General features: G+C 43.1%; 1 protein-coding gene across 3 annotated transcripts; it reads left to right on the top strand.

Annotated features, from left to right (window-relative positions):
• The first annotated feature begins 1,868 nt into the window (after positions 1–1,868).
• On the top strand, positions 1,869–25,014 carry PROC (protein C, inactivator of coagulation factors Va and VIIIa). 3 transcript variants are annotated; one of them, XM_053306284.1, is made up of 9 exons: positions 1,869–1,924; positions 2,471–2,559; positions 6,087–6,247; positions 9,268–9,292; positions 10,577–10,687; positions 13,563–13,706; positions 17,578–17,672; positions 23,822–23,939; positions 24,344–25,014. In XM_053306284.1, exons 2-9 carry the CDS (start codon positions 2,490–2,492, stop codon positions 24,913–24,915), a joined length of 1,296 nt encoding a protein of 431 aa, XP_053162259.1. In that variant the 5' UTR covers positions 1,869–1,924; positions 2,471–2,489; the 3' UTR covers positions 24,916–25,014. The 3 variants fall into 3 exon arrangements, with proteins under 3 accessions (XP_053162259.1, XP_053162260.1, XP_053162258.1); XM_053306285.1 differs by lacking the exon at positions 1,869–1,924 and adding an exon at positions 2,010–2,063; XM_053306283.1 differs by lacking the exons at positions 1,869–1,924; positions 2,471–2,559 and having other exon boundaries at positions 5,674–6,247.
• Positions 25,015–25,866: the final 852 nt, after the last annotated feature.

Raw genomic sequence — 25,866 nt, 5'->3', positions numbered from 1 at the left:
ATACTTTTCAGAGGTCCGATATTGTTCTATTCTACAATCCTTGTCTTCTTGGTTCCATGTAATATTCTAATTTTCTGGGATTGTGGATTTGGGGTTTTCATGAGCTGTACGCCATGATCATCACAATTATAACAAATTAAGGCTTGACTTATCTCGCTTTGCATGTAATGCGTCTGTCTCATATATCAGTTTCACCTTTTAATATGCATTACTGAAATTAATGGACTTTTGCACGATATTCTAATTTTCCAAGTTTCACCTGTAGATAGATCTGTCTGTTCCCTATACATTGAGCTATCAAGACCAGACTTTGCAAAGTGACTTCCTAGGACCCAATGAGTAACAGGGACCCCAACAATTTATTTATTTGTCATCAGTCACCCCGCACATTCAGACAGATCTACAGCGGGTTAGGGTTATGGCTATGGCTGAAGGAGAGCTGTCCATTGGTATGCTCTAAGTTTCTATATCCAAGCAACACCAGATACCTAAAGCTAGTTCATAATAAAGCTAAGACTTCTTGCCTGGTCGACAAAATGGGTGATGATGTTGACTATAGAGACTAATTAAGGAGGTGAAAGACTGATAGGAAAAACTAGCAACTCAGTCTTGGAGATACTATGATGCAAAGTCATCTAGATAGAAATAATGGACAGAGTTGGAGATGAAGGACTGAGTGGAGAAGTAAGGGACAAGGGTAGAGAGGTGTCATTAGTGTACAGGTGGCACTGAAAGGCTAGCCATGGAATCTAAGGAGGTCATCAAGGACACTGAATACATGGATAGGTTTTATTTGCATTAATTAGATCATAGCAAAGCAAAAAGTGGTAAAAATACACGGCATGGTGTGTGTGTGTGTGTGTGTGACACAATCCTAAAATAAAACAACTAATAAAAATATAGCAATTTAACATAGCAGCAATAGTCACCAATAATAAAAGGCAATAAAAATCAGTAAGGAAAATACATACTATTGAAGTACAATAATGTTATATAAATCCAGAGGAGGTGCAAATAAAAAGTTACAATAAAAAACATGAACACAATCAACAATAAAATCATACAATGGTGAACAGAGAGAGACTAGTGTGGGACCAAGGACAGAATTGTGAGTAATCCCAGCAGAGAAGTGAAAGGCTATGAAGAAGATTCCCCCCAAGAAACACTGAACAAGTTAGCCAACCGATCAGGGAACCAGCTTGTTTATTTTTTTTAATTGGATGCATATCCACCTTTCTTCCATGCTGGAACTCAAGGTGGAATATATGGCGTTTCCAGGTAGCCTTCCATCCAGGCTAGACCTCCATCCAAGCAAGATGCAGACTTGCTTCAAATGCATCCAGACCAGACCCTCCTTAAGTCACAGAAGGAATCAAGCAGGAAAAGATGGCAGGTAGTCTGTTTGGAAGGCACTAGAGAGGTCAAGGAGCATGAGGACAGAATCCTTTAGACCTACATGTACTTGAGTGAAGATGAATGACATTGTAATATATTAAGAAAGGGTGAAGTGCCACGGTAGCTCTCTGGGGCTCCCTTGTGGTCATCTCGACTTAAAGTGGCTTGGTGAACTGAGATTGGATTGCAAAAGAACTGAAAAAGGAATTGAATTGGAATAGATTTTATCTTTCTGTTAAGGAGAGGAATGGGACAATTCCTCCAGGATTTAACAGTGGTGACCATACTAACATTTACTTTAACTAGCTAATGTCTAGAGAAGATCCAAAAGAAGATGGTGAAAAGCAAGTGTTTCCTGGTCTTTCGTTGGACTCTTTGTGGAACTGCAAAAAAGTAGTTTTTGTTTGACTGAAAGGAAGGCTTTGTGAGTGTATCTCTGATGAGTAAATATTTGAGGTTATGGATTAACTAGTGTCCTATGAGTCTGATGGCAGAACAGTAGACAACTGTGATTCAACTGGTGAAATCAGTAAGTATTTTGGAAAGTTTGAGGCTGTTATTTTTTTAGTCCTCATTTCCCTTAACAGGCTCCTTAATAATTGTTTAACCTAGTCAAAAGCAAATAAAGGGGAGAAAGAGGAGTAAAGAAGGTAACAGTGAGAAAGCTGGTAAGGAAACAAAGAGAATTCATTTAGTGTTGTCTTCAGTTCATTGGTATTCTTTGTGCTTTGGGAACACATATCCACCTAAAAAGTCAGCTGTGTAGCTTTTGGGGTAGGAATATATTTTTTTAAAAAAGATGTAGAGTTAATGTGATATTGTCAAGGGCAGACATAACTATGCCAGTTAATCAATTGCATAAAGGGATTATGGGAAGCAGTAGGTGGAAATACATTACTTCTGACTTATGTACAATTGTGCAAGACTAAATATACATACAAAACTCTGTGCCATATTTGTTGTGCTGATATAAACAATAACTATTTCAAATGTTGGGAAGTATTTAATTAAATCTTACATTAAAAAAAAAAGTAGGAGCCTGTATTTCCCTAATACTGCTTGTTTTTGGTGGTAGTTCTTTTAGGTGCTGTGCAATGTTGAGAATCATTACCCTTTGGATATTGTTAGCAGCCTTCTTATTGCCTAGTGGGCATGAAGCTTCAGGTACTTCCTCCTCCTTTCTTGCATTAGTCTTATAAGAGAAATATTATCTTCTGTGAGCTATCCCCATGGCATGTTTCACAGGAGCAATAACAAGATCCTAAGTCCGAGTTACTGAAAGACTCAACTCGAATCCGACAGATTGTGACATAAAGCACATTTAAAGATATATACTCAGGCAATATGTGCTGCAAAGAGGCGGTTCCTTTCTGCCCATATTGCCTCTGCGAGTTCGTGTCCAGTGGAGTTGTTCATAGTTGTGAGGGGACTAGTATCCATCCCCCCTCCCTTGAACCAGAATTTGGAGTCATCAGTTACCCGCTGTGATGTGTTTAAAGAGTTTTTCACCGATAATCTCTTGGATTCGGGCTGACCTAGATGGAGACTCCACACTTAATTTGATGTCTGAACTGGAGGTGTCCAACAACAATTCTTATGTGATTCGACTGGATTGGTTTCAGTTTGTGACTCCTGAAGATGTGGACAAGCTGCTTGGATCGGTGAGGCCTACCACTTGTTCTCTTGACCCTTGTCCAACATGGCTTGTTCGATCTAGCAGGGAGGCTGTTGCAGACAGTCTGGTAGAAATCATAAATGCTTCTCTGAGGGGAGGGCAGGATGCTTCCTTGTCTTAAGGAGGCAATCATTAGACCTCTTCTAAAAAAGCCTGGATTAGATCTCTCAGAGTTGAGCAATTATAGGCCTGTTTCCAACCTCCCATGGCTGGGCAAGGTAATTGAGAAAGTGGTAGCCTCTCAGCTCCAGGCAGTCTTGGAGGAAACTGATCATCTAGACCCATTTCAAACTGGTTTTCAGGTGGGCTATGGGGTGGAGAATGCCTTGGTCAGCCTGATGGATAATCTCTGATTGGGAATGGACAGAGGAAGTGTGACCCTGTTGGTCCTTTTGGATCTCTCGACGGCTTTTGATACTATCGACCATAGTATCCTTCTGGAATGTCTGGGGGTTTGGGGGGTGGGGGGCACTGTTTTACAGTGGTTCCTCTCCTAGCTCTCGGACAGATTCCAGGTGATGTTGATTGGAGATTGTTGCTCTTCAAAATCTGAGTTTAAGTATGGTGTTCCTCAAGGCTCTGTACTTTCTCCAATCCTTTTTAACAGCTACATGGAACTGCTGAGAGAGATCATCAGGGGATTTGGAGCGGGGTGTTATCAGTATGCTGATGACACCCAGATCTACTTCTCCATGTCAACTTCTTCAGGAGCTGGCATATCCTCCCTAAATGCCTGCCTGGAAGTAGTAATGGGCTGGATGAGGGAGAATAAACTGAGACTGAATCCAGATAAGATGGAGGTACTTATTGTGTGGGGTCAGAACTCTAGAGACGATTTTGATCTGCCTGTCCTAGATAGGGTCACACTTCCCCAAAAGGAACAGGTTCACAGTCTGAGAGTACTTCTGGATTCACACCTCTCCCTGGTCTCTCAGGTTGAGGCGGTGACCAGGGGTGCTTTCTATCAGCTCTGGCTGATACACCAGCTGCGCACATTTCTTGAGATCAACGACCTCAAAACAGTGGTACATCTGTTGGTAACCTCTAGACTTGACTTCCTTAATGCGCTCTACGTGGGGCTGCCTTTGTATGTAGTCCAGAAACTTCAGTTGGTTCAGAATGCGGCAGCCAGGTTGGTCTCAGGGTCATCTTGGAGAGACCGCATTACTCCTTTACTGATGGAGCTACACTGGCTGCCAATAGGTTTATGGACAAAAGACAAAGTGCTAGCCCTAAATGGCATAGTCCCTGGGTATTTAAGAGAGCCCATTGAGGTCATCTGAGGAGGTCTGTTTCCAGTTACCACCAACTCGTTTGGTGGCTACAGAGAGATGGGCCTTCTCGGTTGCGGCCCCAAGATTGTGGAATGCGCTCCCTGCTGAGATACAATCCTCCCCATCTCTGGCAGTTTTTAAAAAACACCTGAAAACCCATCTTTTCGCCCAAGTTTTCTTAGCTTTTAAAATTTTTTAGGTTTTAATCTCTGGTTTATTTTTAAATTACTAAATTGTTTTAAGTTTGTGTATATGTTTTTAACTTGTTCTATGCTATTGTTAATCACCCAGAGATGAAAGTTTGGGGCAGTGTACAAATTTGATATATAAAATAAAAATAATAAAAATAAAATCTGTTTCAGAACAGAGCCAGATGATACAGTGGACTTAGAGTGTGACTGTTAATACCTTGCTATAGCAGAAAGTTGTGAGTGGGGTGCACAACAGCCTTAAAACATTCTTTACCTTAGTGCCACTTCATTGCACTCCCCACATTTGTACTTCATTGAAAGAGAATGTTGTGTGTGGCATGGAAGAACCCTGGATTCATTAACACCATTCGGCTTGTTTCGCAGAGTAGCAACAGGGCCAGCCCTAGGGTTTTGGGCACCATAGGTGAAGTATGACTTTGATGACTGCTCCACCACCATTCAGTTAAAGATTTGTTCTGTAATGTACAGTATATAATTTTAATGGAATGTGGCCGTGGTGCCAAAGTTATGCTTAGCAGCTGGGGTGGGGGGAGTGCAGCGAGGAAGCAGAGTATACCCTTAAAAAAAAATGTTTTTTAAGTTTGTAAAAAGTTTTGTTGTAAACTGCCCAGAGACACGAATTTGGGGCAGTATAAAAATATGTCAAATAAATAAATTAACTCCATAAAACTGCTGCTGCTGCTGCTCCTCTGTCCAGTTCCTGCTGTGCACCGCATCCCTGCCATTCACCTGGCTGCTGCACGTGTGGCAGGGGAAAGGCACATGGGGCACACCGACTCTGCTTGGAGCTGGGCAGCAGCACAGGACAACAGTAGCAGTCTTACTGATTCTAAAAGGTATACGCTCCTTCTTCGCAGCCCCCCTGGCCTCAGCCATCACTGCCTCAGCTACCACACAGAGGGCAGCCATTCAAGATGGGGTGGTGGCAGCAGCCATGCCCACCCCACATCCCCCAAGAATTGGCACCCTAGGCAACTGCCTTGGTCCACCTAGTGGACAGGCTAGTAATAGTTAGCATCAACGCTGGGTTTGTCTGTCCCCAGTTAGTGGCTTCAACGCATCTAGTTCAGAACGCTTGAGAGCTCCTCCCCGACATCCACCCAGAGAATTCGCGTTTGGGGCAATATAAAAATGTGATTTTTTTTTAATGTGATAAATAAATAAATAACCTGGTGAGCACAACTGAATAAGCATTTGGGCAGCTAGCGGGGCCACCTAATGGCGCAGCGGGGAAGCAACCTGCCTAGAAAGCAGGAGGCTGTTGGTTTGAATCCCCGCTGGTGTGTTTCCCAGAATATGGGAAAGTCCTATATCGGGCAGCAGCAACATAGAGAGGTGCTGAAAGGCATCACCTCATACTGCGTGGGAGAAGGCAACGGTAAACCACTCCTGTATTCCACCAAGAAAACCACATGGCTCTGTGGTTGCCAGGAGTCAACACCGACTTGATGGCACAACCTTTCCTTTCTTTTCCTGCTAGCAGGGGGACATCAAGCATGGCTCATATGGCATTTTCATGTTTGCCTGAAGTGTTTTACAGCAGCCGAGAAGCAAATCAAGTGCTGAAAATCCAGAAGCGGGCAAATACTTTCTTAGAAGAACTAAAGCCAGGCTCACTGGAACGAGAATGTACTGAGGAAGTGTGTGATCTCGAGGAAGCCAGTGAGATATTTAAAAGCAAGGAGGCAACTGTAAGTTATCGTGATAAACTGGAAAATGGGGGTCAAACTACATCACCAAGCTGATCTGTAAAGAATGTTCATGGAGCGTTCACGCCCCCACCAGTAGCTGATGCAACACCACTGTGATGTTGCAAAGAAGTCTTGGACTCTAGACATCCATAAAAGCATGTCACCCCAAGCAATTGCATGGGTTGCCTATTTGGTTAGGCCAGCTTTGGAGTTCAGTGGTTGATGAACAGAGGGTGCATGGTTCAACTGCATCATCAGTTGCAACCCAACTTGTAACTCAATCCGCACTTGCCACATACACCACTGTCCACCATTTGCCACCTGCACCACTGCCACTGAGATCTGCATTTCACAGTGCAATCTTGTGCATATTTATTCAAAAATAAGGCATATTGTGTTCAATTGGGGCTTACTCCCAGATAAGCAGCCTGTGCAATATTCTGTGCACATTGTAATGCAACATGTACACAGTTGCACAAGTGTGCTCTTTTGCAAATGCAAAAATTGTACACAAGTAATTGTGCAATAGTATGACCGTTGGATATAATGGCCATACAACTGCACCACAGTGTCTGTGCAATTTACAATTGAGTACAAATCATATTTGTGCATTACAATGTGCACAGAACGTTTTGCAGTATGTCAGTCTCTTTATAATTACATGTTGAGATGTAAGCTGGGCAAGTGGTCAGTGATGACAGCAAGGGGTAGCAAGAGGTAGTGGGTGCTCCTTCAAAATATATTTCCGGTTCTCCCATCCACTAGCTTGGAACTTTACTGCCAAGAGTCGGACAATACAGTCATGGTATATTATGGTCCTATAGTTTGAATTAATTGTTTTAAAAGGCATGCTTTGTTCAAAGAAACAAAGTCATGTCCTGTGTTGTGTTGTATCCAAAACACAATCCTGTCAGTGACTGACCAGGAGAGAAATCTTGGGGTTGTGGTGGACAGCTCGTTGAAAGCGTCGACACAATGTGCGGCAGCTGTGAAAAAGGCCAATTCCATGCTTTGAATCATTAGGAAGGGGGTTGGAAATAAAATTGTTAATATCATAATGCCCTGATACAAAAGTATGGTGTAGCCACATTTGGAGTAAAGTGTACAGTTCTGATCACCATACCTCAAAAAGGACATTATCAAACTGGAGAAGGTGCAGAAGAGGGCAACCAAGATGGTCAGAGGCCTAGAGCACCTTCCTTTAGTGGTAAGGCTACAACACCTGGGGCTTTGTAGTTTAGAAAAAAAAAGACTGAGGGGTCACATGATAGAGGTCTATAAAATTATTTGGAGAGAGCGGATAGAGAGAATTTTTCTCTTCTCATAACACGAGAACCAGGGGTCATCCCATTAAAGTAATTGCCAAGAAATTTAAGACTGACAAAAGGAAGTACTTTTTCACATAGCACATAATTAACCTATGGAATTCTCTGCCACAAGATGTGGTGACAGCCACCACCTGGATGGCTTTAAGAAGGGTTTAGACAAATTCATGGAGGACAGGTCTATCAATGGCTACTAGTCTGAGGACTAAAGGCCATCTCCAACCTAAGAGACAAGATCCCTCTAAATACAATTTTCAGGGGAGCAACAGCAGAAGAGAGGGCATGCTCTCAACTCTTGCCTGTGGGCTTCTCAGAGACATCTGGTGGGCCACTGTGTGAAACAGCATGCTGGACTAGATAGGCCTTGGGCCTGATCCAGCAGGGCTGTTCTTATGTTCTTCAAGAAGCCTCATTCACTCATTCCAGTAGCAGAAGACAGTGCAGCCAGCTAGGTTAGGAGACTCCTCCAGCCTCCAGGAAACCAAGCCAACTTCTTAGTTTCCTTCCTGGTCAAGAACAGGATTGGGGGTAAGGGTGTGCAAACCAGTCTGGTTCATACACCAGTTTGACTTGAACTTGGGCAGTTTGAGTGGCCCCAGTTCAGACAGGTCCGGTCTGGTCCAGGGGTCTACTTGTAAAGGGTAATCTGGTGAGGATCCCCCTTTACGAGTAAGGGGGCCGGGGGGCTTCCTAGACTTAGAGAGTGTGGGAGGGGATTCAGGGCTACTTACTTTAATTGGCAGTGCCAGTGGTGGCTCCCTGCCCCACCAGCCTCCTCCAGCGTAGCCCAGGCCAGCTGCGGAGGCCTGAACTGGGCCAGAGAAGGCCCAGACTGGGTTGCAAACTGGTCAGTGAATCATTTTGAACCTGTCTAGTGGTCCAGTTTGACTGGAACCGGACCAGGTCAGTTTGAATCCAGTTCGAATTCTAAAACTGAACTGTCCTGGCCTGTTCTGTGCACATCCCTAGTGCAAGGTCTTCTCCCCTGCAGATTTCAGCTGGTCTGGTGCTGATCTTTCTCTCCACTCCAGTCTTTCCTGCCACATAGTCTTGGTCAGGAAATGAAAACTAGCCAGGAAAGCAGACTGGAATGTTTCGCTTTCTCCAAAAAGGCAGTATTTTCTAAGATGAATCTGGCACATTTCCTGAATGTTTGAAAATATCAGGCAAGCAGTCACTGACAGTTTCAGATCTTTTTAGGAAACAAAATAGAAATAAAAGCAGATACTCCAGTATTCAACCACACTTGTCCCTCCATTGGCTATCATGGGTATTGAAAAAAGTTGTAGACAGATTTACTTCTTGTCACAATAGGCATATTCAGCTTCATTCATAAATGAGCTAATCACATTAATTACCTTACCTCTATAAGTATTTAATGTATAGGAAAATCCACACTCCTCAGATAACATTATTTGCCACCCCTTTGCTGCCCCCAACTAGCTGTTCTAGTCATACCTGCATGTGATAAAGAAGTATCATGATTGTCTCATCACCAAATACTGAATCAATTTAACCTGCCGTTTCATCATGCCAAACTGGACCCGTGATTCCCAAGAATGATTTATTCCTAGTATTACCACATCAAGGATGATGATTCTCCTATCTGCATCAAAAGGTGTTGGGACTTAGTATGTGTCTAAGTGTGAAGAATGGTCTGTTTCCAGATTTAACCTAGTTTTTGTTTCTTCACAGCTAAATTTTTGGTCCAAGTATTTTGGTAAGTAAGAAATCATGGGCACCTCTGTATCTCTCTCCCCATCCCCCGCCATCCGATGCACGTTTGTAACCTAAATCTGGATTGTTGTCACCAGTACATTCTATTCATTAATTCTATTCACTGTAATTGAATATTCAATGTAATTAATCCTATTCACTTGCTTTGTAGTGGGAAGGCAGCAGCTGCTGCTACTACTACTATTTTATTTTATTTTATTTTATTTTATTTTATTTTATTTTATTTTGTTTTATTTTATTTTATTTTATTTTATTTTATTTTATTACTGTTATTTACTGTTTTCCAACAAAGGTTTCCAAAGCGATTTACATAGAAAAATTAATAATAAATAAGACATTTTCTCTTATTTGCCCGAGCTTCTGTTCTAGGACAAATAGCAGCTGAGGGAGGAAAGGAACTGAACTAGGTCTGTAGTCAGGGGCACAGCCATCATTGAGTAAATGGGTTCAGAGAACGCAGGCCACCAATGAAAAGGGTTGCTGGAGCCCCCATTGTGCGTGACGTCATGCACAAAGGGGGTGTGGCCCAATTTCCCGAAGGCCCACCCCAGTCCTCCCCCTCTAATTTCCAGGCAGCACTTGCTGCCTGACAGCATTTATTTCCCTTCCTCTCCCTCCAGCAAGGGAGAGGAAGGGAAATAAATGCTGTCAGGCAGCAAATGCTGCCTGAAATGAGATGGGGAGAGCTCGCTCGGGACTCTCCAGAGCCTGAGTCGTGCCCCTATGCGCATGACATCATGTGCATGGGGCATCACTGGTGGGGCCGAATACAGGCCGCCGTTTGCCTGGCTCAGCCCCTCTCTGTGGTAGGGTAAAGAGTTAACCCCCTCCACATGTGTCACAGTTCTGATCTGGACTGGGAGCCTTTATAGTTATTTTTCCTCCACTTAGGTGTTTTTTGTCAAGTTTAACACCATGTATAGTTTGACAGGTACTTTCTGTGGCTTGTGCTAGAGGGGGTCACTAGTGAATGCCCAGTGGAATGTTCAGTTGCCTAAGTGTTGCCAGAGAACTAATAGGAGTTAAAACAAATCAGTGTGTAATTCTTGTAATCTTGAATCAGAAATGCATTTCAAAGCTCTCCATTTACTGAAACAATGTTTGCTGGAATCTTCTGGAGCCCCATATGCATACAGGAGACGAAGTCCAACAAAGACAGCAAGTTGTATGTGGTTAGCAGGAATGCAAAGGGGGAATACAGTTAACATTGACCTTGCAAAGATGCATAATGCAGATGATCTGGGTTTCCCTGCAAATATGTTTTTAGATGGAGATCAGTGTGAATCCAGTCCGTGTTTCAATGGAACTTGTGTGGACAGTATTGGGCGATTTGAGTGCACTTGTAACCAAGGCTGGGAGGGACGCCTGTGCCAATACGGTAATACTGATTTAAAGTCTCCACTGTACTGTAAAAATACAATTACTGTTGCACTGTAAGAAGTGCCTCTGTGTTGCTGAATGCTCTGATTGCCAATATGTAAAATGCCACAAAATTTGAATGCTGTTCCAGGATGTATGCTAGATATAAATTTTACATTTAGAACAATTACCAGCAGAGATAAATTGTTTGAATGATTGATTGTAGCAGTCCTCAAGTAAGGCCATTCCCTCTACAGCAGGGATTCTCAACGTTTGGGTCCCCAGATGTAATTGGACTTCAACTCCCATAATTCCCAACCAAAGGCCACTGGGGTTGGTGATTATGGGAGCTGAAGTCCAGTAACATCTGGGGACCCACACGTTGAGAAACCCTGCTCTACAGCAAGATAACCCCCATCCATTAAATGGAGTCAGGCTGATGGTACTGGTTCTCAATATGATCTTACCACTGCACTCACAGTAGCTTTAACCCAGCACCAGTAGTACGTCAGTTTGTCCAAACTTAATGGATGGACTGATGAGGGAGAATCACTTCATGTGTTCATCACTGCTTTTTTAAAATGAAGTACAGTCATCCCTCGGCAACCGTGAGGGTTTCATTCTGGCAAAACCTCACCGTTGGCAAATTTGAGATTGGCAAGCATTTCAGATCAATGGGGACCGGGGGTTAGGGGAACTGCGGACACAAAAAGAGTGATAAATCAAACAATTCCCCCCCCAAAAAAAATCACTCAGAATCTCTTAAAATTACCAAGAATGAGCAAGAGGAATGAGCAAATTGAACCTCTGGAAAATTTTGAACCCCCCAAAATCACTCGAAGGCACTTTTGAATCCCCCCAAACTACTCAAAATCACTTTAAATCATGAAGAGTTGGCAGGGTCCACAAGAGGAATGAGTGGATTGAACCTCTGAACCCCCCCCCAAAAAAAATTGCAGGGGGGAACCCAAATCACTAAAAAATCTCACCAAACTGCAAATACTTGAGTCACGGCTGATGAGACCGGTCACAGTTTCCCAGTTGCAGATATTCAAAGCCATGATTGGGGAAACCTCCATTGGAGAGGGATGACTGTAAAAGCTTTGTTTGCTGAGGGTCATGGTGGCACCTTTTTTAACTGTACTCAGTGGCGCACCTAGGTAATTTTGGCACCCGGACCACCCAACCACGAGCCCCCCACTTGCAGCCGCCATGAGGCCCCCCTTGCCACCACAAGGCCCCGCCACGCCGAGCCACGGCTTTTCTGTAATTTTAGCTGCCATGTGCGCGGCCGAGGGGTGAGCCAAGCAAGCCTCCTGCCTCCCCTCCCCATGGCGGTGGTGGTGGGCAGAGTGGCTGCTGTGCCTGTCTGTCCAGCCAAGCAACCCTTGAAAACTGTGAGGCGCGCCTGCACTGTTTGAATAGATCATCACAAGCCCATGACGTCACAAGCCCATGACAGGCCTAGTGGCCACTCTGCCTGCTGCCACCATGGGAGGGAGCAGGAGGTCTGCTCAGCTCACCTCCCACCCCACCCCCCTAACCTGGCCGCACACATGGTGGCTAAAATTACAGAAAAGCCATGGTTTGGCAGGGCAGGGCAGTGGCGGAGTGGGGAGTGGAATGGTGGCAGGAGGTCCCCTGGTCATTTGAAGTGGGGGGGGGGGCAGACCTTGGAGGCCACATACCAGGCCGGGGTTTAGTGCGCCTCTGACTGTACGATCTAAATCTAATGTAAATAAACTAAAATGTATTGTCAACTAATTCTTTTTCAAATATGGTATCCTCAGTCAATAGAAACCATTATGCCTTTGAGTTTGACTGGGCCTAACCTGCCCTCAGGCACATTATCAATAGAGTGCAACATCCCTTTAAAATATTACAAAATAAAAGCAAATTGCAGCTTAACAAACCATGTTGGGTTTCAGCTTAGGGCCAAACTATGTGTACAGGCTATAGAGGTGTATATCCAACCTGAAGTAGTAGTAGTAGTAGTAGTAGTAGTAGTTGTTGTTGTTGTTTGACAAAAATGTCTGGGGAGGCAGGGTGCTGAAAGTAGTCAAGGCCAAAGCATACAGGGAAGGGAAGGTTAACTCTTTCCCCACATGCCATTTTCCCAGCAAAAAGTCTCCCTCCTGAAGTCATGATTTCCTGAAATTACTGCTTTGGAAGCAAATCATGATGGCTACTAGTTTGGATGGGAAACAGGACATAGGGAAAGAGTGAGCCTTTTCCTGCCTGCATACCCTGGTCCTAACTAGATTCATTATCCACCAGCCACGTGGCTATTTTTGAGAGAGAGTTGGGGGGCGGGTACTTCTGGTTGGAAGTATGCTTTTATACCATATATTTGTGATTAATTTGGCCCTTGATTTCAACCTTGTAACATCACTAAGTGAGAAAGCCACAGACCTTCTTCCTCTGGTGTTCAGTCCAGAGTGAAGGTAGCCTGATGTGGCTGACAGCCAACCTCCATACATGGCCAAGACTCGGTGTGGGGAGGGAAAAGATGAAAATGAATAATAACAGAGCACTGATCTAACACTATAGAATGTTAAAGCTGGTCATACTTGACTGACATCTGCCCATCAAGTTTTGATGGATTGCACCTAATATATCAATTGCTGCTGCATACCCTTCCATTTTTCACAAATAAAAATGGGGAAATGCTTGTAATGCCCATAATCTAATAACAATATAATGGTATTCATTTTTGGAGTCTCCCCTCCAAACCTTGCTGAAGGTACATGTCAGGTGAAGTGAATCCCTTAGCCTTCAAATAGTTCAGTTCCTGCACAGCTCTGAAGGGGAAGGGGAAGCAACACTAATGGACCGCTCAGTTGTATGATTGTGACTTATTCATCATTTTTAAAAAAACTTCTCTTGCTGCCCAGAGGTCAACTACACCAACTGTTCCACTAGCAATGGTGGTTGTGAACATTTCTGTAATGAGGATCAGGAAAATGACCAGCATCGCTATTGCACCTGTGCTTCAGGATACCGGCTGATGGATAATTATACTTCTTGTGAGCCTGATGGTAAGGGAGAAGGATGAGGAGGATAGGCACAGGCCTGATTTTTATATAAAGCTTTTCATACAGCAAGCATTCATATTATTTAAGGCATAGTTTTAAATTCAGTTCTCTTTGCAATATGGACTTTAATTAGAGAGACCTATTCCTTCTCCCCATTGGGTAGTTCTTCACATTGATGTGAATTCAGTTTGTCCCTGGGTCCGCCTATTAGCCAATCAAACAGACTCAGTGGAAATCAATAAGAGGTATTTAATTGCTACTGCAGATAGCAAGGTAATTCAATGGGCTATCGCTCTGCATTGAATACAAATTGGTTATAGGTGCATCTTACATTTATACAAACAATCTGAATGATGCTGATACCCTAGACATAGTATACTTGGCAACAAAATGGTGGACTAAGTATCTAGTACGCATGCGAATGATTCATTGTTCATCTGGTGATCATCCCTTATTTGGTTACATCCTGTTTTCTTAACTTGTCAGCAAAGGAACAGTGAGAACCCTGTGGGAACCAAGTTTCATAGATACATTTTAGTGGGGAGAGATAATGTTGATCATGTAAGGCCTTTAAGGTGCTGAGCTGAGCTGGGCTGGGGTTACTTTAAGTTAGAGTGAGGTATTCTAAGTAAAATGGAGTTACTTTGGTTTTCTGAAACACATCAACATGAAGCAGCCATGTTAATACTGTTCAGTATTATTAATACTTCAGAGGGAGAGGGAGGGCCTGGGTTCAGCCTGCCGCCACGGCCCCCTAGCCCCGCCCCCTGCATCAGTGTCTGATGTCAGACACAAGGGTCAAAGGTTAGCCGTGCCCCCTGTGTCTGACATCAGATGCAGGGGGCGTAGTTTAGCTCACCATGTGGCCCCGTTTGCAAGCAAGATCAGCCAGCGCTGCATTTGCAGCATGGCCAGGAGTTGCTCTCCCTGCCTTTTAAACATTGAGAGCGCGGTGCTGTCTGCAAATTTTTTTTTGCAGACAGGGCTGCATGGCCCCGTTTGCTAGCAAACCATGGCCCCTATTGAGGCCTGTAGCCAGCTGGTGGCATGGTGTGTACCTGCCACACCAAAACATTCTCTTTCCTCCCCAGCCTCACTGACTGTTTTCACTGAACATTTTATAACCTGCCTCCCATGACTTCTGAAATCCGCTCCCCCCCCCGCATTTTTTATTTTTATTTTTTGAGGCTAATTACAGGCCTGTCCCCCTGTCTGGTGTCAGATGCAGGGGGAGTGGCTGGGGCATGAGGTGCAGCCCCTGAGGGATTTTATATGAATAACAATCCCCAGAAATACTGCTGTTCAATTCATATTATCCAGTGGATACGTATGATATGTATAGTTGTGAGGCCACATTTGGAATCCTGAGGGCAGTTCTGGTCACTGTATCTTAAGAAAGACATTGTAGGTCTGGAAAAGGTGCCGAAGAGGGCAACCAAGATAATCAAGGGCCTAGAGCACCTTCCTTATGAGGCAAGACTACAACATCTGGGGCTTTCTGCTTTGGAAAAGAGGTGACTATGAGGAGACATGATTGAGGTGTATAAAATTATATATGGACTAGAGAGAGTGGATAGAGAGAAATATTTCTCCCTCTCTCACAGTACTAGAACCAAGGATCGTTGTCACATGACAGGGTAGAATACTGATTGACAAGCTGGCATCAATAGAGATATTTGGACCTTGTGCAGCAGTGGCGACAGCGCTACGTTCCCAGGTCCAGTCTAACAGTTGATGAGCAGTTGCCAAGGGCACTATCCCTTCCAGCAATACATGCCAAGCAAACTGAACAAGTATGGTGTGAAAAATTGGTGGTGCTGTGATGCAGAAATTTCTTACCCACTGAAAGGAGATTTGCCTTGGGGAGCAAGTTGGAGAACAAGACAATGAGCAAGCTGGAGAACAAGACAAGTAGACCTGTGTGTTGTGCAGCAACTTGAGCTGCCATGGAACAGCACTTGGAGGAATATGGTGGGAAATATCTTTTTTACCAAGGAATTGACTTATGTAGGCAGATGAGACTTGACACGCCAGACTTACCCTCAAAGGTGCAACTACATTGTCAAAGAAACCACTGTAATCTGTGTTTATCAAATAAATTGGAATTTTATGAGCCCAAGAAGGGCAAGGCTGTACCTCTGTTATCAACCATGCACCATGATATGATGGGGGAAGGGGAGCAGAGGAAGCCATACAAAATTTCACATTACAGTTGACCAAGAGTGAGGTTGATAATCTAGAACACCTGGTGAGACTGTACAGCTGCAAATGAAAGACCAGCAGGTGGCTCTTGGCACTGCTTTTCAATATGATGGATGTTGCTGCCATTTCCATTTTCATTGTCTGGTTGCACCACCACCCAGACTGGGAACAATGGCCTGCAAAGATGAGACTCTGCTTGTTCTTTTCCAGTCTTGGGGAACAATTCATGGATGTCCACATAATTCAAATACTATTGGATGTCCAGCAATAAAAACAGCATGGACTGTGCTGGGCTACCATCTTCTAAGTGCTGCAGAATGTGGCACAGCACCCCCAACTGGGCATTGCTTCCTTTGCCCAAGGGCAGCTAACAGGAAACCAAATAAAAGATGAGATTACTGGGGGAGGCTGGTTTTCAGAATGTTAACAGACCTGTGAGGACTGCCTTTAAATCAGACACACTATCTTTCAGATGAAGCACTGAGATTTGGATTACTGTTGGGTTTGAAATGTCCATTTTTCTTAACTACCAACTCATGTTCTCAGTAAGTTGTGGAGTCACCTTGGGTGCCGTTTTTGAGGTGGGGATCACTGCTGTACTCCCCTGAAGCAGAATATACAGTCATTTTAGGTTCTGTTATGTGGAAAAGTTGAGAGGCACCTAATGTAACCAATGGGATTACTCTGGAGTGATGAGTCCTTCTTGGAAGTAGGATTTCATGATACAGGATAAGGATTAATAGTCACTTAATATGGAGAGTAAGAAGTGACACAGTTGATTGGGATTTGAACCCAGGCTTCCCTAGTCTTAGCTCAACACTCTGACCACTACGTCACCAATTCTCCTGATCTGTGGTCTGCTATATGCAAGGATTTTTTCAATAGGTGACATTCAGAAATATGAAGCCCCACCTTCATGCTAAAGTAGTAGAGTCCAGAATTCTACCTCTTCATTTTGTAATGTAGAATGGTTCTTAGGCATGCCTAATTGAGAGGAGAGCTGGTCTTGTGGTAGCAAGCATGACTTGTCCCTTTAGTTAAGCAGGGTCTGCCCTGGTTGCATATGAATGGGAGACTAGAAGTGTGAGTACTGCAAGATATTCCCCTCAGGGGATGGAGCCGCTCTGGGAAGAGCAGAGTTTCAAGTGCCCTCCCTGGTTTCAAGGTTCCCTCCCTGGTTTCAAGGTTTCAAGTTCCCTCCCTGGCATCTCCAAGATAGGGCTGAGAGAGACTCGTGCCTGCAACCTTGGAGAAGCCGCTGCCAGTCTGTGAAGACAATACTGAGCTAGATAGACCAATGGTCTGACTCAGTATATGGCAGCCTCCTATGTTCCTAACTTTCTCAGAATTGTGTCCTTAATTTTAAAGATGTCTGCTCTGTGCAAATGATGGTCATTGGTAGCAGCGGGAAACCTAGAAATTGGGTTCCTATTCCAGGGACATAAGCTCTTCACATGCTTTATTTCTAAAAGCATAACCTTTACCCAGATTGAGTCAGTAGGAAGTTGGGAAGCAGATCGCTTACAGAATGTACCCAACTTTCTTAAACACAGAAGAATAAAATGAACTTGAATGTTTTGATTGACCATCAAACATTGGTATGAATGTTTCCACCCCAGTATGATCTGAAGGTATAGCTCTTGCTAGATGATCTTTTAATTTTCTTTTTCAGGGGCATATCCATGTGGAAGAATCGTTCCGATAACACCAGAGATCGCTAAAGTCATTGGGGGGAAAATAGGAAGAAAAGGAGACAGTCCCTGGCAGGTATGAGGGAAGAGATGAAGCACTCAGCCCATACCTATGGCTGTTTCCACTGAACGGGTTTTCCTTTCCCCAAGTGTTGGCACAAAAGTCCCTTCAATTTCGGGCTTTCCAAGGTCAAATCAAATATTTGAATACTCCAAGCAAAAGGCAAGGCTTGCTATTGTTGGACAGTATCATACCAAAGTTGGGGGAAGCTACTGCAATATAAACTGCAATGCACACTAGTTACTGTAGCCAGTGATGCAGCTCTGTATTACTGCAAATGTTTTTGTTGGCTAATAGTAGTAAGAGTGTAGTGAAAGAATAGTAGTAGAATAAAATAGAAATATATAGTTGCAGAAGAATAGTAAATAATTAAAAGTAGCAGAGTGTACTGAAAGTATAGCCGTAGAATAAAATAGAAATATATACAGTAGTAGTAGAAGAACAGTTAATAGTAGCAGAATTATGGTGAAAGTATAGTAGTAGAATAAAATAATAAACAATATACAGTAATAGAATAATAGTACATCTTTAATAGCAGTAGAAGTATAATAAAAATATAGTGGAACTAGCTGGGCTGGGCGCAGATCATCTGTGCCACCGGCCAGCCCATCCACTGCTGCTGCTTTTTCTCCCCCCACCCCCCGCCAGCATGGCTGGCTTTCTGGCCGGCTGGCTGCTACCCCCTGCCTGCTTCTCGCCACCTCCCCATGCTTTCAGGCCGGCTGCCCGGCTTCCTCTCCCACCGCCTGCTTTTCACCCCCACCCCATGGATTCTGTCTGGCAAGCCAGCTGGCCAGACCGCTTCTTCTCTGCCCCACCCCCCATGGTTTATGCCCCCCCACTCCTGGTAGCGGCGAACTGCTGCCGGCTGGGCCGGGTCAGCTCGGCTCATTCTCCTTCCAGTGGCAAGGTTGGCCCACCATTGGCTCCTGCTCCCCCCAGCCGGGTTGGGCCAGCCCGCTGCTGCTGCCTCCTCCCAGTGGCCAAGCTGGCCGCTGCCACCTCCTCCCTCCCCATCACTAATCCTTTTCTCCTCTGTCCCCATCACTAATCGTATCTGGCAGCTGTTCGTGCACTCTCGTGAGAGCTGCCACATATGGGATTAGCGACGGGTATGTCTAAGAGAAATAAATATATAGAAAATATATAGATGATGATGATGATGATGATGCTAGAACCCCCAGTGAGGCACTACCTTGGTGTGGTTGTGGGGCTTGCGTACTCTGAGGAAGGTGAGAGCTATGCCAGAGGTCCAACCATACTGGACAGGTCTCACCAGAGGAGCCAGACAAAGAGTGCCTCTCCCATCAACAATATGGTGAGACGTAACTTTAATAAATCTATACCAGATCAGTCGTCGCCCGGGTCAACAAGGACCGCGCCAGGTGCTGGAGTCCCTGGACATCTGGTGGCAAGTGGGCAACAGGACTCAGGATCTTCAGTTGAGCAACCAGGGCTGGAGACTGCAAAGTTACTGGAAGATACGTCGCTTAACTGGAAAAAATATATGAAAAATGCCAACAAGGAAATAATGATCTGCTATTACAAGTCTAGTCCAACTAGAAGAGGTTATTTAAAAATAATGTACCAAATTTAGAAAGAGAAGCATCCAGATACAGAAATAACAGAACAAAGGCTAGCAGACAAGAGAAGATTCATAATAAGAAATATAGTATTCACAGGAGTTGAGCTGGAAGAACTTCAAAGAGCAACACAGGCTCAAGATATGGAAGAAGAATTACCACCAACTGAAGAAGTTGCTCAGGCGCAGGTGGAGGAGGTGTTGGAAATTGAGGATGCCACTGTTGCTGAACTGTTTCAAAATCAAAACCAGGCAACCTCCCCTTTGCCTTCACCTCAAAAATCCGAATGCCGTTTAAAGAAAAGCAACAAGAACTAAAGCAAAAAATAACTGAGCACATGAACCAAACAACCACCAGGGTTCGACTTCCAGCTCTAAAAACAGTTGCCAAAAAACAACTTGCTCAGGCATTAAAAGATGTCAGTGCTGCACTTGAAGAAATAACAACCAATAATTTGCAAGAAACAAACCAACTAATGTACAGTGCAGCAACAATAACAACACAAGAGCTCGGATATAAGATCAGTGGACCTGTAAAAAAAGAAAGTAGTACATCACCTAAATGGAAGATTCGATTAGAAAATAAAATCTCCAGGCTTAGATCAGACGCTAGTAAATTGAAAGATATGAAAGACAAGAAACTGAAGAATGAAAACACCAAACAGTATCTGATCCAAAAATACCATCTAGATTCAAGGAAAATTAGAGAAGTCCTGGAAATAATAAAGCAGCAAATAACAGCAGTGTCAAAGAAGATTAGCAGATATGAAGCCAGAACTACACAACACAGGCAGAATCTCCAATTCCAGTCGAATCAGAGACATTTCTACCGAAGTATAGAAGGAGAAACGGCAAGAAACGTAGAAACACCCAATAAAGAAGAAACAGTGCAATTCTGGGGGAAATTATGGGACAATCCAATAGATTATAATAAAAAAACAGGCTGGGTGAAAGAGGTCAAAAAATGTAACCAACAAATGCAAGATCTAATAATAACACCAGAATTAAAAAGTGAAAGAGCAAAGAAAATTAAAAATTGGACTGCACCAGGTGACGATGAACTGCATGGCTTTTGGCTTAAACACCTAACAAGCCTTCATAAACAACTATCAAAACAGTTCAATCACATTTTGCAAGGAGGTGATATTGAACAATGGCTAACAACTGGGAAAACTCATCTCATAATGAAAGACTCAGCAAAAGGTGCAGTTCCAAGTAATTATAGACCGTTAACCTGCCTGCCAACCATGTTCAAATTATTAACTGGAATAATAGCAGATGAAGTGATGCAACACTTATTAACTAACAAACAGCTTCCAGTTGAACAGAAAGGAAATTGCCCGAACACCAGAGGCACAAAAGACCAGCTGCTGATTGACAAAATGATTTTAGAAAACTGCAAGAGAAGAAAAACGAATCTAAGTGTTGCATGGATTGACTACAAGAAAGCCTTCAATTCATTGCCTCACACATGGATACTAAAATGTTTAGAAACAACTGGTGTCAGCAAAAACATTCAGATATTTATTTTTAAAAAGCCATGAGCATGTGGAGTACACATTTAACAATCAATGGTGAGACACTTGGACAGGTTAGCATTAGAAGAGGCATTTTCCAAGGGGACTCACTATCCCCTCTGTTGTTTGTAATAGCCATGACCCCACTTTCACAAATATTAAACAAAACAGGCCTCGGATACCAAACATCTAAAACATCAAGTAAAACCAACCATCTGCTGTACATGGACGATCTGAAGTTGTATTGAAAGTCCCAGTCAGAAACCGAATCACTGCTAAACACTGTCAATATATTCAGTAGCGATATAGCAATGGAGTTTGGACTAGACAAGTGTGCTGCATTAATAATGAACAGAGGGAAAATAACAAAAACAGAAGGAATAGAACTGCCCAATGTAAGCAAGTTCAAGAACCTGGAAGAGAAAGAACCTTACAAATACCTGGGCATTCTCCAGGCTGATAACATTGCACACACTGAAGTTAAAAGAAAAATTGGAAGTGAATACATCAGGAGAGTTAGAAAAACCCTAAAGTCCAAACTCAATGGTGGGAACACCATACAAGTCATAAACACCTGGGCTGTACCTGTTGTCAGATACACTGCAGGAATAATAGACTGGACCCAGGCAGAGCTAGAGACGCTAGATCGTAAGACCAGGAAAATAATGACCATCAATCATGCTCTGCAACCCCACAGTGATGTAGATAGGCTATACCTGCCTCGCAGCTCAGGTGGAAGAGGAATGCTGCAAGTCCATCAAACAGTAGAGGAGGAGAAAAGAGGCATTGAAAAATATATCATGGACAGTGAAGAAGATGCACTTAAAATGGTCAATAACACGAAACTATTCAACACCAATGAAAGAAAGCAGGCCTACAAGAAAGAACAAGTCAAGAACAAGCAGAAAAATGGAAAAATAAGCCACTGCATGGTCAATATTTGTACAATATAAGTGGAAAATCAGACATCACCAAGACCTGGCAATGGCTTAAGAATGGCAATTGAAGAAAGAAACAGAGAGTTTAATACTAGCTGCATAAGAACAGGCACTAAGAACAAATGCAATAAGAGCAAAAGTCGAAAAATCAACAACAAACAGCAAGTGCCGCCTTTGTAAAGAAGCAGATGAAACAGTAGACCACCTAATCAGCTGTTGTAAAAAGATCGCACAGACTGACTACAAACAAAGGTATGACAAGGTAGTAGGGATGCTACACTGGAACATCTGCAAAAAATACAAGCTACCTGTAGCCAAAAATTGGTGGGACCATAAAATTGAAAAAGTTGTAGAAAATGAAGATGTAAAAATATTATGGGACTTCTGACTACAAACAGACAAACATCTGCCACACAATACACCAGATATAACTGTAGTCAAGAAGAAAGAAAAACAAGTTAAATAATCGACAAAGCAATACCAAGGGATAGAAGAATAGAAGAAAAAGAAATAGAAAAAATCACCAAATACAAAGATCTACAAATGGAAATTGAAAGGCTGTGGCAGAAAAAGACCAAAATAATCCCAGTGGTAATTGGCGCCCTGGGTGCAGTTCCAAAAGACCTTGAAGAGCACCTCAACACCATAGGGGCCACATTAATCACCATCGGCCAATTACAAAAAACAACGTTCCTGGGAACAGCCTATATTCTGCGACGATATCTATGACAACAGCAACAACATTGACAATAAAATTCTGGCATCCCAGTTCCTTGGGAAGGACTTGATGTCTGGATAAAACAAACCAGTCAATAACACCTGTCTGACTGTGTAAATAAATAAATAAATAATAATAATAATAGAATAACATTGCAGTATATGGTAGTAGAAGAACAGGAAATGGCTAATTGTGGTAGAAGTAAGAGTTTAAAATTTAAAATTGGAAAGCTTATGTTGAAGTCACAGTGGCATACAAAAGGCTCATCAGCACCTCCTTGTACAGCTGCTAAAAGAATAGTAGTGGCTAATAGTAGTAGTAAAAGTATAGCAGAAAAATAGTAGAATAAAGTAAAAATATACAGTAGTAGAAGAATAGTAAATAGCTAATAGTAGAAGCATATGTAGTAGAAGAACAGAATAACATAGTAATACACAGTAGTAGAAGTGAATGGCAGGAAACAGATAAAGGGGCTGTATAGTAATTTGTACCTCCAAGAGAAGAAATAGTATGGCTTTGGAGGATCTGGCGCTGGCAATGGATGTCTGACCCCCCTGCCCCAGACATCCCTTGCTGCATCACCTCAAAGCCACTTAAACATGGAGCTTTCCCAGACAGCAGGCTTTGCCACAGGTTTACTGAGAGGCTTTATGGCAATTTTGAAGTTGCCCCCCAAAAACGATGCAAAGAGTGGATTTTTGTTTACCCCAGATATAAATTGGGCTACACTCTAAGGCGCAGTGAAAAATCCAAATTGTGTGTGAAGTGCTCCCCGATAGCTTGCAGGGACTTTGGGGTAAATTTGGCCAATATGTGAATGCACCCCCGCCATTCTGGAGGAGATGCGAACAAAAAACCGGGTGTGAAAACCGGGTGTGAAAAACTTCAAAGTTCAAAAGCAGTGCCAAGTTTAACTGTCCCAAGTTTAAAATTCCACATGGAATCACATCAACACATCTCACAAGAGTATGCTTATAAAGAAAGGAATATGACATTTACTGACATATTCTGGTAAAATAAATGGGTCTTGGCTGAAATAAGAATCAGGTCAGAGACCACAAACATTCAAGCATATGGTGAACACTAATATATATTCTGTTTTGAAATCGGAGTCTAAAGAGCACAAAAGCAACAAGACAACTTCTGTGACTATTCAACAGACTCACTAGGCAGGTGTACACAGCTCCATAAGAAATGTGTTCAGAAAACTGTATGTAGTTCATAAACTATTCCTTCCCATCAAAAAGATTTGACCAAAAAGATATCTGGGGATTTTTGGCATTGGACACACTTCAGGCAATAGCAGATGCTCTCATCACCATCTAGGCAGTGGTGGACACACGCTGCAAAGTGATGTTTATGTGAAATTGAGTCAATTGCCCTGTTCTTCTTCTTCCTTTTTATTGCAGGTTATGCTGTTCAATGAAAAAGGCAAATTTGATTGTGGGGCTGTTCTCATCCACCCTTCCTGGGTACTTACAGCTGCTCATTGTGTAGTGGGACAAGAAAGAGTCAAGCTGAAATTTGGTATGGAAAATGGCTACATTCCTTATTGATATAGGGCACCTCAATCAATACCCTTGCAGTTCTGTTGAATAAAATAATGGGTAGACTATAGTGACAGAGAGAAGGGTGAAGTCTAGACCAAGAAGACTAAGAAGAGCTAGGGTGACTGCAGGACTGTCCTTAGGGCATGGCACACATACACACACAGACCCTCCTCTTCCAGTCCTCCATTTACCTTTGCTTTATCTTCTCTGTGCTGTTGGCCTCCAGGCTTCACTGCTGCATGCAAAATATAATATCACATTTCTAGTATCACATTTCACTCGGCAAAGAGGTATACAGCCACCAGTATAATTTGTGAGAGGTGAGGTAGGCTTTGATCCTCAGAGATACTACCCTTTCCTAACTCTCCTATGTCTTTACAGGTAAATATTATCGTTGGCGAAAAGAGGAAGGTGTGCAAATTGTCGTTGTTGACAAGATATTCGCTCATGAAAATTATTCTGACATCACTTCTGATAATGACATAGCAATGCTCCACCTACCCAACCCAGTGGTCTTCAGCAAGTCCACACTGCCCATTTGCCTGCCCACCAAGAAGCTGGCAGAACAGGAGTTGATGAGAGAAGGGACACCAACAGTGGTGACTGGCTGGGGAAACCAGAATGAGGCTCCTGGCCAGGCTAATTACTCCTCTGTTCTTCAATATATTGACATCCCTGTGGTGTCACGGAATGATTGTGTCAGTGCTATGATTAATGGAGTCTCCGAGAACATGCTCTGTGCAGGGATACAGGGAGATAAGCGGGATTCCTGCAATGGAGATAGTGGTGGCCCTATGGTCACGAAATTCAAGGATACTTGGTTCCTAATTGGACTAGTGAGCTGGGGAGAAGAAGGCTGTGGAAAGCTTGATAACTTTGGCGTTTACACCAAAGTTAGCCAGTTCCTTGAATGGATCGATCAGCAAATAAAAACACAAACCGCTTCCACCTGACACTAAATCACAAAGAGGATTAGGTCCACTTTGGCTGTGCATTCAATATAATACACCCTGTGTCCTCAGCTAATAAATTCAGAGTATACAAAGTGAGAATGTCCTGTCTGCTGCATTTCTCAATAATTTCCCTACCTTATATACCTGGGATGTACAGGAGGTGGCCCACAATTCACTACTGACCAATTTCTGGTGGACCATCTCATAGCAAGTGGCTGTTGGGATTCTTGCAAAGAATGCTGGACAAGGCGAAATCTTGGACTGATCCAAGAAAACATATAATAAGCAAGAGTTCCATCTCAGAATTACTTAGCGCAGATTAGTTATGTCTTAACTGTAAAGAGATCCTGTGTTACAGTACTCTTGCTTTGTTAACTTAAAACACATTGGTGGACCATGAACAACAATGTGAGACCAGTTAGCCCACCTCCATTATACATACCATAATATACAAGCACTGTAAAATACAAAACATTTATACACATCATTGCTAGAATGTTCTGCTGGAATAATCAGAGCTGTCTGCTGAGGAGCAGAACACTTAAACTGATGTAATGGTTAAATATTTAATACATTATATGAAATGAGATGTTTCAAAGGCATTTGAGGGACTTTGGTGGCCAACTTACACTGCAGGTTGTTTATTTGTTTTGTTTGTTTAAAGTATTTATATCCCTTCCCTCCAGCACACTGCTGTTCAGAGTAAAGTAAAATAAAGTGTGTCGTTGAGTTGGTGTCGACTCCTGGTGACCAAAGAGCCCTGTGGTACTCTTTGCTCCTGCAGATGAGATGATGCCTTTCAGCATCTTCCTATATTGCTGCTGCCCACAGGAATTCGAACTGGCAACCTTTGGCTTGCTAGACAAGTCATTTCCCTGCTGTGCCATTAGGTGGCTTGCTGTTCCGAGTAGCTTACAGTAAAAAAGAATAAAAATATATATTTTTTAAAAA

This window comes from Hemicordylus capensis, chromosome 3, assembly GCF_027244095.1.
Source record: "Hemicordylus capensis ecotype Gifberg chromosome 3, rHemCap1.1.pri, whole genome shotgun sequence".
NCBI lineage: Eukaryota > Metazoa > Chordata > Lepidosauria > Squamata > Cordylidae > Hemicordylus > Hemicordylus capensis.
The sequence above is the reverse complement of the archived record's forward strand: the minus strand, read 5'-3'. Positions and strand labels throughout refer to the sequence as shown.